The sequence below is a fragment of the Trachypithecus francoisi genome, unplaced genomic scaffold, assembly GCF_009764315.1.
Source record: "Trachypithecus francoisi isolate TF-2019V2 unplaced genomic scaffold, Tfra_2.0 Lachesis_group8, whole genome shotgun sequence".
Taxonomy (NCBI): Eukaryota; Metazoa; Chordata; class Mammalia; order Primates; family Cercopithecidae; genus Trachypithecus; species Trachypithecus francoisi.
Window position 1 is genome coordinate 84,587,560 of NW_022681473.1, and position 14,996 is coordinate 84,602,555.

At 38.3% G+C, this 14,996-nt stretch overlaps 1 protein-coding gene across 2 annotated transcripts in view; it reads left to right on the top strand.

Moving 5' to 3' along the window:
- PIWIL4 (piwi like RNA-mediated gene silencing 4) overlaps positions 1–14,727 on the top strand; it is a 53,385-nt gene extending 38,658 nt beyond the window's left edge. For both annotated transcript variants that reach the window (XM_033207050.1, XM_033207051.1), the window contains exons 14-20: positions 3,445–3,645; positions 4,590–4,693; positions 9,495–9,565; positions 10,965–11,118; positions 13,101–13,226; positions 13,338–13,485; positions 14,185–14,727. In XM_033207050.1, coding sequence (XP_033062941.1) covers positions 3,445–3,645; positions 4,590–4,693; positions 9,495–9,565; positions 10,965–11,118; positions 13,101–13,226; positions 13,338–13,485; positions 14,185–14,301 — 921 coding nt within the window. In that variant the 3' untranslated portion in view covers positions 14,302–14,727. The remainder of the gene's footprint in view (positions 1–3,444; positions 3,646–4,589; positions 4,694–9,494; positions 9,566–10,964; positions 11,119–13,100; positions 13,227–13,337; positions 13,486–14,184) is intronic.
- The last annotated feature ends 269 nt before the right edge of the window (positions 14,728–14,996 follow it).

The following is a 14,996-nucleotide window of genomic DNA, read 5'->3' on the forward strand; positions in this document are numbered from 1 at the left end:
TCTGTGCGTTTCAGTGAGGACCACTTCCTCCTGTGCTGCATCACCTGGTGGGACATCCACAGTTGCCTCATTTCCCAAAGGGCATGTGTGTGTAGCTGACTTTGCAAGGCTTGATTACATCACATCCCAACATTCCAGACAAATTAGAATTGACATCCCTGTTCTTAAACATCTTTCAACGATTCCTATTTCCCAGGAATGTTTACTCTTCTACCAGACCTCAGCACCCCTGGGCTATTGCAGGGCTTTTCCTGTCCATTCCATCTACCCTTCTTACCTTGCTCACTCAGCCCAACTTCCAACATTGTTGTTCTTATGTTGTGCAAATTAACTGAACTAACTAGCTAAGTGCTATCTCTTTGCTTTTCTTTTAGTGAGTTTCTCTTTTACTCTAAAGGATCTTATATGAAACAGAGAATTATCACCCTAAGAGCATTTTTTTTTTTTTAATTTTTATTTTTTTTGAGACGGAGTCTCGCTCTGTCGCCCAGGCTGGAGTGCAGTGGCCGGATCTCAGCTCACTGCAAGCTCCGCCTCCCGGGTTTACGCCATTCTCCTGCCTCAGCCTCCCGAGTAGCTGGGACTACAGGCGCCTGCCACCTCGCCCGGCTAGCTTTTTGTATTTTTTAGTAGAGACGGGGTTTCACCGTGTTAGCCAGGATGGTCTCGATCTCCTGACCTCGTGATCCGCCCGTCTCGGCCTCCCAAAGTGCTGAGATTACAGGCTTGAGCCACTGCACCCAGCCTAGGAGCATTTATTTTTTATTTAAATCAAACTTACAGAAAAGTGACAAGAACGGTACAAACAACTCTCATATACCCTTCACCCAGAATCCCAAATTATTGACCTTTTACCATACTTGCTTTATTCTTTTCTGTCTTTTTTGCTGAACCATTTGAGCATAAGTTACAGGCATGATGCCCCAGTGCCCTTGACTATTTCAGTGCATATTTTCTATAAACAAAGTCTCTGTCTTACAGAAGCATATGACAATCATCAAAATTAAGAAACAGTTTTCTTCATTTGTCTCAATTGTCACCTCTGTAGGAAAAGGCTCTACTGTCCTGCACTTAGTTGTCCAGGCTTTATAGTCTCTCCTTCAATCTAGAACAGCTCTTTAATTTTCCTTGACTCTGATGACCTTCCAATTTTGAAGAGTACAGAGTAGTTATTTTGTATAACGTCCCTCACTTTGGGTTTGTCTGATGTCTCTTCATGATTAAATTCACGTTACTCACTTTTGGCAAGAGTAGCACAGCAATGATCCTACAATCTGAGTGCACCCTACCAGGTGGCATTCCACTGATTACGGTGATACCTGCCCGATTTCTCCACTGTAAAGTTAAGTTTTATCAGTCGCATATGTGCATATGTAGATACTTTGAGACTATATAAATAATCCTGTTTCTCATCACACTTTTACCTATTTGTCTTAGCGTCTATTATAATTCTTGCCTGAATCCGTCATTATTATGATGGTTTAAAAAAACTGGAAGTTGAGAGTATGGATATAGGGGGAGGGAAAATAAGGATAGAGAAGTTTCAAGTTCTCTGGCTTTTTTTTTTTTTTTTTTTTGAAACAGAATCTCACACTGCCGCCCAGGCTGGAGTGCAGTGGTGCGATCTTGGCTCACTGCAGCCTCCACTTCCTGGGTTCAAGCAATTCTTGTGCCTCAGAATATGTGGCACATTATTATGATAGTTAACAAATGGTGGTCTTCCATTCCATCAGTCCTTCTGCAGTTATTAGGTGGCATAGGAAGAACTTTCTCTTCTCCCCATTTATTTGTTTGTTTCTTTACATCTGCACAGACTCATAGATTCCTGTTTTGTTATAGTCCATTACTCTTACTATTTATTTTGTTGCTCATAATATTGTACCTGATTTTGCTTGTGGGATTCCCCTTCGAGCTGGCTTCTGTGTGTTTTTCATGTGTCTCCATCTTTCTTGGAACACTTTCTTATTTTCTGGCAAAATAAGATATTCCAGGCTCATCTAACAGTGTTGCTTCCCAGCCCTGGAATCAGATATCTTTCCCGGGAGTCCTGAGTCCTTTTAGCAGATAATAGTATTTAGATACAAAGATTTGGAGCACCTGGTATGCTTAATTGCTACCGGGATGTTGCTATCCCCAGGCTTTCTCAATGGGCATAGCTAGGAAATGTATGTTGCATGGCTCCTGTTATTCCCCACATACCTGCTTACTTGTCCAGCCCTTGGTGTGGAACCAGTCTCACTCGGTTCCCATCTTCTCTCAGCCCATTGGGCCACTGCCTTGTTCTACCACTTTTCTTGCTTGGAGCCAAACTCATGAATTGGAAGGAAGGAAGGCCTCTAAGAGTCTTTTGCTGATAATTAAAAAATATTTTTCTTCACTTTATATAATTAAATGTAAGTAATTTTAGCTTTTGACATTGTGACTTTAAATAATTCTATAGGTGGAAAAATTACTTTGTTTTCTTCTGCTAATCATGCCAGTGTATATCTTTTCTACAATTTGGAGGCTTTTGAAAGTGGAGAATAAAAGATGGGAAGGAGGCGGAGGTAGGCCCTTCAGTGTGGAAAGCATCTGATAAGAAGTAGGAGTAGGCCGGGGGCGGTGGCTCACACCTGTAATCCCAGCACTTTGGGAGGCTGAGGCGAGTAGATCACAAGGTCAGGCATTTGAGACCAGACTGGCCAACATAGTGAAACCCCGTCTCTACTAAAAATACAAAAAATTAGCCAGGCATGGTGGCAGGCACCTGTAATCCCAGCTACTTGGGAGGCTGAGGCACAAGAATCACTTGAATCCAGTAAGTGGAGGTTGCAGTGAGCCAAGATCGCGCCACTGCACTCCAGCCTGGGTGACAGTGTGAGACTCTGTCTCAAAAAAAAAAAAAGCCAGGGGACTTGAAACTTCTCTATCCTTATTTTCCCTCCCCCATATCCATACTGTCAACTTCCAGTTTTTTTTTTAAAGTGTATTTTTGGTTGTCTTCTACCTAATGGGAAAAGCACCATAGTTTAAGCTAATTCTCAATTTTGCTTATCTTTTTGGATGGGTTCAGGGAGGGACCAATGGGAATGAGAACTCAAAAACCACAGGAAAGGACCACTGTGAAGTTGGGGGTGAGGGAATGGAGATAGCTGGAGAAGGAGCTCTGTGAGAAGGGAGTTTGAGGGAACTGACAGAATCAAATCAGGACAGAAATGAGGAGATGGGTAGGAGAGGGATGGGGCTTTGCAGAGTGAATGGCTAATAAGAAGGCATTTCAAATGGCATTAATTCACCAGTGGTTTAATGGCCATTTAAGAGAACTGTAGGCATGTTAGTATTGCTTCTTGGGAACTTAGGGGCAAAAGATGTTTGGAGAATAATTCATGAATTCATTTCTTTAAAAAGCGACTTCTTAGCAGAAGTAAATTAATTTCCAAAATCTTTTGCTGTTTTTGCTTTTAGGTAATGTGCATTCTGCCTTCTGATCAGAAGACCTATTATGATTCCATTAAAAAATATTTGAGCTCAGACTGCCCAGTCCCAAGCCAATGTGTGCTTGCTCGGACTTTGAATAAACAGGGCATGATGATGAGTATCGCCACCAAGATCGCCATGCAGATGACTTGCAAGCTCGGAGGCGAACTGTGGGCTGTGGAAATACCTGTAAGGACCCTGTCACATTTTTTCTATTAGTAATTAATAAATTAATTTTAAAGATTAAAGTAGGAGATGTTATCACATGGTCCCAGAATTATTTGGTTTGCTTGTTTCTTGAGCCTCTGCCCTGGGTTCTGGCATTCCACAAGCCATTGTGCATCTCCAAAAGAGGCTCCATGCTTCTCAGGGAGCTTCAGTTAAGCTGCTAACTCAGCATAGGGACCTGAATTGAATCCTCTTGGCTGCTATTTTAAAATCTGTGTTCCATTGGCTCCACATTTACCTGCTTTCAGCAGGGTGCTAACTCTGAGAATAGCCTTGTACCCTGGATGGGGCCTCCCCAGAGCTTGGGGAGCTGGCATAGCTTATGATCTGAACTTCCAAACTGTGGAAGGTACTAAGAAAATCCTCTTCTCTTCCCTGAACCGTAGCCACCACAGGAGTAAGTGAGGAGAATGAGAAGCGGGGGAGTGTTGCCCATTTCCTTACATGTCCATAACCAGGATGAACACAGTTACCCTCAGCCTCCCTCACTCCCACTCCCCACAAAGGTGCATAGCCAAGTGAGGATTCCTTAGAGATCTGAAGAATGAAGAATGAGATTCCTCTTCAGATTCCTCCAGACCAGAGGCAAGCGATACATGCACTGACCATACTCCCAGAATCTCTTTAGCCACTGGTGCCCCTTCCCCACCCCCACAAAGGATGATGGCTGTCTTGGACGATAGTGTCTCTCTTAAAATAAGTGTGTACCATATTCTTCCTGCCATCTTTAAGTCTCTGTCATTTCTGGTTTAACAATCTGACTCATGGATCTCAATCTCCCTTACACATAGCTTAACTTTAAGAATTGAGGAACTGGAGTCTGTTTTTAAAAAATTTCCTATTAAACCATTGGTAGGGGAGATGACACCTCATCCTATTAAATCATGACAAATTTAATTTTATAGTTGAAGTCCCTGATGGTGGTCGGTATTGATGTCTGTAAAGATGCACTCAGCAAGGATGTGATGGTTGTTGGATGCGTGGCCAGTGTTAACCCCGGAATCACCAGGTACTGCTAAAACCACCTGAACACACTCTTCATTTAGTTAGACTATTAATTGTGGTTTCACTAAAGAATGTAACAGCAAGGAATATTTTGTATTATTCACTCATTTTAAATACCAACACTTACGTTCATAAATTACACTTACATATAAAAATGTGATTGATAATATTGGGGTACTAGGTAGCCTCATTAAAAAACATTTTTTATATTCGTTAGGGTGAGCTATTGCTCATCTTCCCCAAATGACAGATGTGTACAAATTCTTGGGCATTTATTTATTTTCTGAGTGTCTGCACCATACTGGGGACTGTACTAGGTACTTTACATATGTCATGTCGAGCAGTTGAGCTTTGAAATCAGATTGCCTGGATTTGTACCCTGGTCAGTCACTTCCTTATTCTGTGACTGAGGTCTAGTTATTTAACTTTGCTGTGCCTCACTATGGTAATCTGTGAAATAGAAATAATAATGATGCCTATTTCAGAAGGCATTTATGGGAATTATTTAAGATAAGGTGCATTGAACATCTCCACCCATGGTGAATACTCAATACATACTTCTTGTTATGATGATTAATATTCACAGACATTTGATGTGGCTGTTGTTCACACAGCTTTTAAAAACAGGCAAAATCAGGGAGAATGCCTTAAACATTGGCTAACAGTACTCATTAAATTATGGTTCTTAGAATTGTTCCAACCTTTGTAATTGAACAATGTGTTTTGAGGCTATAGCCCCCCTTGCAAAATGTTTTCTTCCTGGCTTAAGCTATTTTATTTACTCCATTAAATTCATGGTCAGGTATGTATTTTGGATTGTGGGAAACAGAAAAAGGAACACCATGATACCACCATACTTGCATGCCTACAACCTCATTCTAGGTTGTATGAGATGCTTCTTATATATGCCACATCATTAATCCAGTTGATAAAGGACTTTCATTTTTTTCTTTGTATATCTAAAATTTATTTTGATATAGGGAGTGAGGTAGGAATCCGCTTAGGTTTTTTCCTCAAATGGTCACAATTTATCAGAAAATTTATAATTTTTATCAGCTTTTTTGATAATTGATGCATAAATTGTATATATTTTGAATGTACAGTGTGATGTTTGATATATACATTGTGAAATAAATTACCACAGTCAAGGTAATTAACATACCCATTACCTCACATAGTTACCATTTGTGTGTGTGTATGTGGTGAGACTACTTAAGATCTACTATCTTAGCAAATTTCAACTATACAATAGTACATGATAATTAACTATACTCAACATGCTGTACATTAAGTGTCCAAAACATATTCACCTTATAACTGAAAGTTTATACCCTTTGAACAACATCAAATATTCCCACCCTCTGCCCCTGATAACTATCTTCTACTCTCTATTTCTATGAGTTTGACATTTTTAGATTCCATATATAAGTGATCATATAGTATTTTTCTTTTTGTGTCTGGCTTATTTTACTTAATATAATGTCCTCTAGGTTCATTCATGTTGTTGCAAATGGCAGGATTTTCTTCTTCTTTAAGGCTGAATAATATTCTATTGTGTGTGCATATGCATGTGTGTATGTGTGTGTGTATCTCACAATTTCTTTATCCAATCATTCATCAGTGGTCACAGATTGATTCTGTATCTTGGCTATTGAACATGGAAATGTAGATATCTGACATACTGATTTCTTTTCCTTTGGATATATAGCCAGAGTGGGATTTCTACTTGAAATTGTTTAAGGAACTTCTTTACTGGTTTCCATAATGGCTATGCTAATTTACATTCCCACCAACAGTGTGTAAAGGTTACCATTTTTCCACATTCTCTCTAATACCTATCTTCTGACTTTTCAGTCATAGCCATCCTAAAGGTGTGAGGTAATATCTCACTGTGGTTTTGATTTGCATTTCCTTAATGATTAGTGATGTTGAGCACCTTTTCACGTATCTGTTGGCCATTTATATATCATCTTTGGAAAAATGTCTATTTAATTGGATTATTATTTTTTCTATTGAATTGTATGGGTTCTTCATATATTTTGGATATTATCCCCTTATCAGATATATGATTTGCAAATATTTTCTCCCGTTATGTAAGTTGCTTTTCATTTTGTTAATGTTTCCTTTGCTATGCAGAAACTTTTATTATTTTGTCATATTTTTGGTGTCATATTCAGAAAATCATTGCCAAGATCAATGTCATGGAGCTTTAGGTTTTCTTCTAGAAGTTTTGCAGTGTCAGAACTTTTGTTTAAGTATTTAATCCATTTAGAGTTAATATTTATGTATGGTATAAGGGTCCAATTTCATTTTTTTTTTTTACATGTGGATATCTAGTTATTTCAACACCATTTATTGAAGAGACTTTCTTTATCCCACTGTGTATTCTTGGTGCTTTTGTCAAAGATTAGTTGACTGCATATGTGTGGATTTATTTCTGGGCTTTTTATCCTGTTCCATTTGCCTATGTGTCTGTTTTTATGGCAGTACCAGGCTGTTTTGATTATTATGACTTTGTAATATAATTTGAAACCAGGAAGTGTGGTGCATCTAGCTATTGATTTGCATATGTTGAACCATCCATTCTTACATCTCCCAGGTATAAATCCCATTTTCTCATGATTTGGGAACCTTTTAATGTACTGTTGAATTTGGTTTTCAGTATTTTGTTGAGGATTTTTACATTTATGTTCATCAGGGCTTTCCTTTTTCTTCCTGTAGGCATTTATTGCCATAAACTTCCATCTTAAACTACTTTTGCTGCATCCCATAAGTTTTAGTATGTTGTGTTTCTATATTTGGATTTTGCAATTTTCCTCCTATTATTGATTCTAGTGTCATACTATGATGGTCAGACAATAGTAAGCTTGATTGACATAGTTTGTCCTCTCCAAAATATGTGATCCCCAGTGTTGAAGGTAGGGCCTGGTGAGAGGTGTTTTTGTCGTGGGGGTAGATTGCCCTCCTCATGGTAATGAGTGAGTTCTTGTTCTGTTAGTTCATGCTACAGCTGATGGTTTAAAAGAGCCTGTCATGTCTCTTGATCTCTCTCTTTTGCTCCCTCTTTCACCATGTGACACCCTGGCTCCCCTTTGCCTTTCATGATGATTATAAGCTTCCTGAGGCCCTTGCCAGAAGCAGATGCTGGCACTATGCCTTATGTACAGCTTGTAGAACCATGCACCAAATAAACCTCTTTTTTTATATAAATTGCCCAGTCTCAAGTGTTTCTTTATAGCAATACAAAACCAACAGATTGATACAATTTCTGTTTTCTTAAAGTTAATACTGGCTATGATTTTGTCTTGGAGAATATTCTATGTGTGCTTGAGCAGAATATGTATTCTGCTGCTGTTGGTTGAAACATTTTATATGTCCGTTTCCATTAGATTCATTTGGTTTAAAGTACAATTCAAATCCAATGTTTCCTTATTAATTTTCTGCCAGGATGACCTATCTATTTTTAAAAGTGGAGTATTGAAGCTTCCTACTATTACTGTATTGCTGTTTCTCTCTTCAGATGTTAATATTTGATTTATGTATTTAGATGCTCAACTATTAGGTGCATACATACTTAAAATTGATGTATTCTCATAATGAATTGATTCCTTTATCATTATCCGATGACTTTGATTGTGAGTTTGTTTTTTTTTGACAAAAGTCTATTTTGCCTAAGTTTAGCTACCCCTGCTTTCTACTGGTTTCCATTTGCATGGAATATTTTTTCCATTCTTTTACTTTCAATCTATGTGTGTCCTTACAGCTGAAGTGAATCTCTTTATAGGTGGCATTTAGTTAGGTCTTCTTTTTTATCCATTTAGCCACACTGTGTCATTTGATTGGAGAATTTAATCCATTTACATTTAAAACATTGATAAGTAATGACTCACGATCGTGATTTTGTTCATTGTTTTCTGGATTTTTTTGTAGGTTATTTGTTTCTTTATTCCTCTCTCACTATCTCTCTTTGTGACTTGATGATTTTCTGCAATAATATGCTTTATTCCTTTCTCTTTTCTTTTTGTTTTGAATATCTACTGTGGGTTTTTGCTTCATAATTACCATGAGGCTTACATAAAACATCTTACAGTTTTATGCCACCACACATAGCTGTTTTACTGTTGTTGCATATATTTAGAGAGGTATAATAATGCTGGAACATACCTAACATGAAGTCATGAACTTCATTTCCAAGTGCTTTAACTAATGGTGGTAGTAAGAGAACTTGTATCTGAAATCTACACAAGTTAATAATATTAAGATTTCTAATCCAAAAGGATCACCTATAGAAATGAAAGTTTACGCTTCAGAAATCTTTGAATATTTTGACAGTAGAAGCTCTATTGCTAAATTAGTACATTAATTTATAGTAATAATAGTGGCCTCTATTTATTACTCTTTACTATATGCAAAGTACTGTGCTAAGTATTTTACATATATTATCTGATTTAATTTTTACCACAACCCTATGAGGTAGTAACTAATGTACTTATTTTGTAAATCTCCTTGGTACGTATGAGAAAACTGAGACTTAGGTTCACATAGCAAAGTTACACAGCTGGTGAATATATTGACTAGGATTTGAAGCTAGATATGGCTGATGCCAACACTATGCTTTAGCTTATCTTCTCAATAAATTCTTTTTGGGGAAAGGGACTTTTTGATATAATTGTGAACACATAACACATGCAAAATTGTGAACACTGATTTTTACTCATAATGTCTACTTCTTAGTTTAATATTAATGAATTTTTATGGTAGAAAATTTGAAGTTGAAATTTACTTTTTTTTTTTTTTAACTCTAGGTGGTTTTCCCGCTGTATCCTTCAGAGAACAATGACTGATGTTGCAGATTGCTTGAAAGTTTTCATGACTGGTACTAAAAATATAGCAGTGTGGGTGGGCTCCAAGGACTGTTCCTTCAGACCTCAAATCCACATGCTTATAGAAGACCACATAGGTCAAAGCAAACTCTCCACACTTGTCTGGGTCAACTGTCACCCAGTTGAAGATCTCTGAAGCTGCATGCTGATTTAGGCCAACAATCAGACTCTGTAGCATTTACATTTACATTTGTCTATGTGTGATAACATGAAGCCAGGAGGAAGGAAAATTTGTGGCTGCTGGTTTCCCTGACAAGCAGTTTGAAGGTCAAAAGAAACCAACCCTGGAGGAACTCGAGTTATGACAGAACAATGTTAAGTCTAGACCTAGGAGGGAAGCCTGTAGGGCTAGGGTAGGGGTGCTAACAGATAACGTGGCTAAGCAGGAGAAGAAGGGAAAGACAGCAGATGAGGAAAGGTGCCCTATCCATAGCAGGATGCAATGCAAAGACAAATCTAGGGTTTCTGTTTCTTTACCAGTCCTGGCCTAGGTCTGGCTTTGCTATTTCCTGGCAGTGTGACTTGTGCAAACCCTTCCCTCTCCTGATCTGCATTTTCCCATGTGTAAATTTGGGGGTATTGTAAATATTTTTTCTTAAAAAATGAATTTGCTTATACATGTTGGTAATGGACTTACATATATGGTTACCTTCTAGCAAACTAAAATGAATTTCCTAAACAATAAACTCTTAAAATAACTATGCGATATATACATGAAAATAATTATTGCATTCTATTATATTCCCCTCACATCAAAACCTGGAAATTTTTTTTAGCAGGTAATTTCTTTTAGCAGTTATTAAAGGTTTCTGTTGGGTAGCAATTACTCTGTGGCCTCTGTTCTTTAGGAAATTCATAGTTACAGTGAGCAGAAATGTTTTCAGAGTTCATTTCCTCAGTGAGAATTGGAATCAATTGGGTGAGTCAGTGTGAAGATATGTTTTCAGAGGATCAGCAAAACCATTTCCTTAGATTTTCATATTTATTCTCATTAGGAAAGAAAATGACATAAAATTATCTAGTTTATATCTAATGAGAGGATTTAAAGACTTGAAGACACTAATGTTAATTTGATTTTAGGCATTTGTTTGTCTGTTGCATTAATTAAATTTTAATTTGTTGCTTAAATATTAAAATTTTATTGAAGAGAGAGGCCAAGTTTAAGAATATATCATGCCATAGAAACCATTATGATTCCTCGAATAGCAGAGACAGAGGAATGCTCCCTAAAGTTATCCGTTGTTATATTATTGCAAATATAACCCAAATTATGTATTGCCCTATTTTACAGTGGTCTGAAATAGCTAACCCATTTAAACACTGCAGTATATGGGAATGTTATTTTTTGTTGGCATTAGAAACGTAATTCTTTTCTTACACCAAATTCTGCAGGAGCACTCAACAAATGGTACAAGTACAATCATGATTTGCCAGCACGGATAATTGTGTACCGTGCTGGTGTAGGGGATGGTCAGCTGAAAACACTTGTTGAATACGAAGTCCCTCAGCTGCTGAGCAGTGTGGCAGGATCCAGCTCAAATACCAGGTATTCACTTACTGTTCTTTCCTCCATACTCCCAATTATAGCATATTCAGCTGTAGCTATTACACACAAGATATTCAAGCATAAGTTTTGTTTTTTACGCAATTAAGTTTTGCTGTGTTTCTGTATTATGCCAGTAGAGCTCTATCATTTCCTTCTGATTGGAGGGTAGTTGGGATAGTCTAACATCAATAGCTTGGGTGATGTAAGCTTTGGGGGCCCTGGGAGGGGGAACCTAGACAAAGAAAGGTATCCTCAGAGCAGCTGACACAGATTCAGCATGAAGCCTGCAGGCCTGCTGGCAGTGAAAATGCTTCATACATATTAATATCACATGGAAGAAAACAAGCTGTGCTTTCAAATTCAAGGCTCTAATACACACAGAACCAAAGCCTCTGAATTGCAGGCACTGATGTGCACTTAAGGTCTGTGGAAGGTTCTCAAAGGAGTTTGAGTGCCATGAAGGCTGAGCTGCAGATGGAAATCAGACCATCCTGAACACCAGGCATCTTGCTCCACTGTTACATTTCTAGATTCTGTGTTTCAGTACAAAATTTTCTGCAGTGATTATGTGAAATGGCAAGTGCAAGAAAATGTTGGAAATGGAAAATAGGAGAGGACAATAATCTTAAGTCAGCTTCTTAAAATATTTGAAAAGCATCTTATTCCAAGCAGGACACATAGTTCTATCTGTAGGGTTACATCGTCATCATCACCATCAACCAAACAGTCACAGCCACAAGTCACAAAGGAGCTCAGTCAGTTCTTGTTAGAGTGGAGGGGAAGCCTGAAAGCTTCGGGGCAGTATCACCAGTAGCTTTTTCCCAACCGTTAGGGTCAAAATACCTCGCTGTCCACTGATCTCAGGTGCATGTGTTTATTAAGAATCACAGGTATGCAACTGAGGGATGCAAGAGTAAATTTAGCAGCTGACCGTGCTAAGGAGTTACTTTTCTTGCACTATAACATCAACTTTTGATAGTTTCAATAATGAAAACATTTGTAATAATTTTTTTTTTTTTTTTTTTTTTTTTTTTGTTGAGACGGAGTCTCGCTCTGTCGCCCAGGCTGGAGTGCAGTGGCCGGATCTCAGCTCACTGCAAGCTCCGCCTCCCGGGTTTACGCCATTCTCTCGCCTCAGCCTCCCGAGTAGCTGGGACTACAGGTGCCCGCCATCTCGCCCGGCTAATTTTTTGTATTTTTTTAGTAGAGACGGGGTTTCACCGTGTTAGCCAGGATGGTCTCGATCTCCTGATCTCGTGATCCGCCCGTCTCGGCCTCCCAAAGTGCTGGGATTACAGGCTTGAGCCACCGCGCCCGGCCTGTAATAAATTTTTAAAATAATTATAATGCTTAAAATGAAACTCCATAGTGATTCTTACATCCCATTGCCTTTTGTAATGGCAAATATTAGGATTTCGCCTTGGCTTTACCAAATACATTAACACTTCACCATTCAGCATTTGGCCAGAATGTATATTTGGTCCATCCATCCATCCACCCAGGCATGAGTTTTGTGTAATACGGAAGGGATGACTAGAGGAATAGGAAGAACTTGTGGTTCTTCCTTTGCCACTTGGAAATAAAATTGAGAGGAAGAGTGAAGAGGAAAATAGGTTGAGTCACTAACGACACACACACACACACACACACACACACACATATCTTGTCTCCATGGATAATTCTGGAAAATCTTTAGCAAAAGTGCCAGTTGAAGTTCAGCATTCCTTCCTGTCCCCTTTGAGTGGTATAAACTAGGCAAATGACTTGGGATAGCATCCTTTTACAACAAATATGGACAATCCCTAATTTAAAAAATAGTATGTATCTCTAGGGAAGGAGGGATTGTGGGTAATTTTTATTTTCTCTGTTTTGCAGTGTTTTTCAAATGTAATTTTTATTTATTTCATTTTTTAAATTACACAAAAATAGAAAGCTCTATAGATTGGATTGAGTTCTTTTCATATTTTGCCTCTAATTTTTAGCTCAAGACTGTCGGTGATTGTGGTCAGGAAGAAGTGCATGCCACGCTTCTTTACCGAAATGAACCGCACCGTACAGAATCCCCCACTTGGCACTGTCGTGGATTCAGAAGCAACACGTAATGAATGGCAAGTGCCACTGGAAAATCAATTTTTAACAAAACATTCATTATGTCCAGTTTATGTTTGACCTTATTCTGTTTGCCTTCTTTCTCACATTCACTTCATTTTCCCCCTCAGGTATGACTTTTACCTGATCAGCCAGGTGGCCTGTCGGGGAACTGTTAGTCCTACCTACTATAATGTCATCTATGATGATAATGGCTTGAAGCCCGACCATATGCAGAGACTTACATTCAAATTGTGCCACCTGTACTACAACTGGCCGGTGAGTGAAAGCTGTTTACTTAATGTAAATATGATACTCAATAGTCCCACCTAGGAACTATCATACACTTCATCTTTGTATCCCTAGATATAGCACAATACCTGATATTTCCCAAAGAAGGAATGAATGAATGAATGAATCACTTCCTGAGTTCACAGTGGGAGGAAACCAGTCTATCATAGAAACAAAACAGTAACTATTACAATACATTAATAGTTATAGTTTCTAGAGCACTTTGTTATATACATTATCTTATGCAAACCTGGGAGGAAATCAGGGTATTGTTATTCACATGTTACAGATGAAGAATTTGAAGCCAACTCAGATGTGCCTGGTGAGGAAATGTTAACAGGCATGGGTCTGCCCTTTGTTCCTGTGCATTAGGCCAAGAGCTATTCCCAAAGGCCAAGCCCAGGGTTTGCACGGAGCTCCTCCAAGGAGTTCCAAACATGAGATCATAGGACAAAGACTAGTCTGAAGTGTGATGGCTCCCTACTCCCAGCACCATGAAGCCACGGTGACTTTTCACTCCATCCTTCCCAGTGAGCTTAAGTTCCCAGTAAGTTAGGTTACCTTTTGTTGGTTGAGGTTAGCTATTGTTTACCCAGAAACCCATTCTATTATTGTGTAACCAGTAGACAAAATAAAATCAGAAAAAAATCACCTTCTTAATTATTATCAATACTTTTTTCTCCTCAGGGCATAGTCAGTGTCCCAGCACCATGTCAGTACGCTCACAAGCTGACCTTTCTGGTGGCACAAAGCATTCATAAAGAACCCAGTCTGGAATTAGCCAACCATCTCTTCTACCTGTGATGGCATGAACCACTGGCATCAGTAGATGAAGAATCCAAGGAGAAATTGGTATACTTTGTGCAAATCTGCCATAAGCTCAAGGCTGTGACTGGGGAAAAAGATTGAGCTTAGTTTTCATGTCTGGGAAAAGAAGCAAAACAACTTAATCTGAAACAGTTTTTTAAATGTGTGTTATTTTGTTTTAAAGAGTTATATGCTTGGGGTAAATTTTCATCGTCATATGTGGAATTTAAATATACCATCATCTATAAAGAATTCCACAGAGTTAAATATCTTAAACACTTAAAGAAGTGTTTGCATGATATCTTAATGATAGATAAACAGAGTCTAATTCCCACCCCAGATTTTCCTGAGGTTTTGTTAATGTTGTAGAGCATTTTGTAGAGTGGTTCAAATAGTTAGTAGAAAATAAAGTTCAGAACATCATGTGTTTATTGTTATTTGAATTTTACATTGATATTACATGTGAACCTCAAATTTAAGTATTTTCAGCAAAACCTCTTACCCACTAGAGCACATCACCATTAATCTTTGGGTTCTATTTCAGAAACTGAGCTGATCACTTGCTCTCTTGATGGGACTTTATTTCACTTAATAGCGGCTTCTCCCAGTGATGACCTTGCTTCTTATTTACTGATAAAACAGAAGCTATCAGAAGAGAACTTTTGCAAGCCTCTCATTATCTCTGCCTTCAC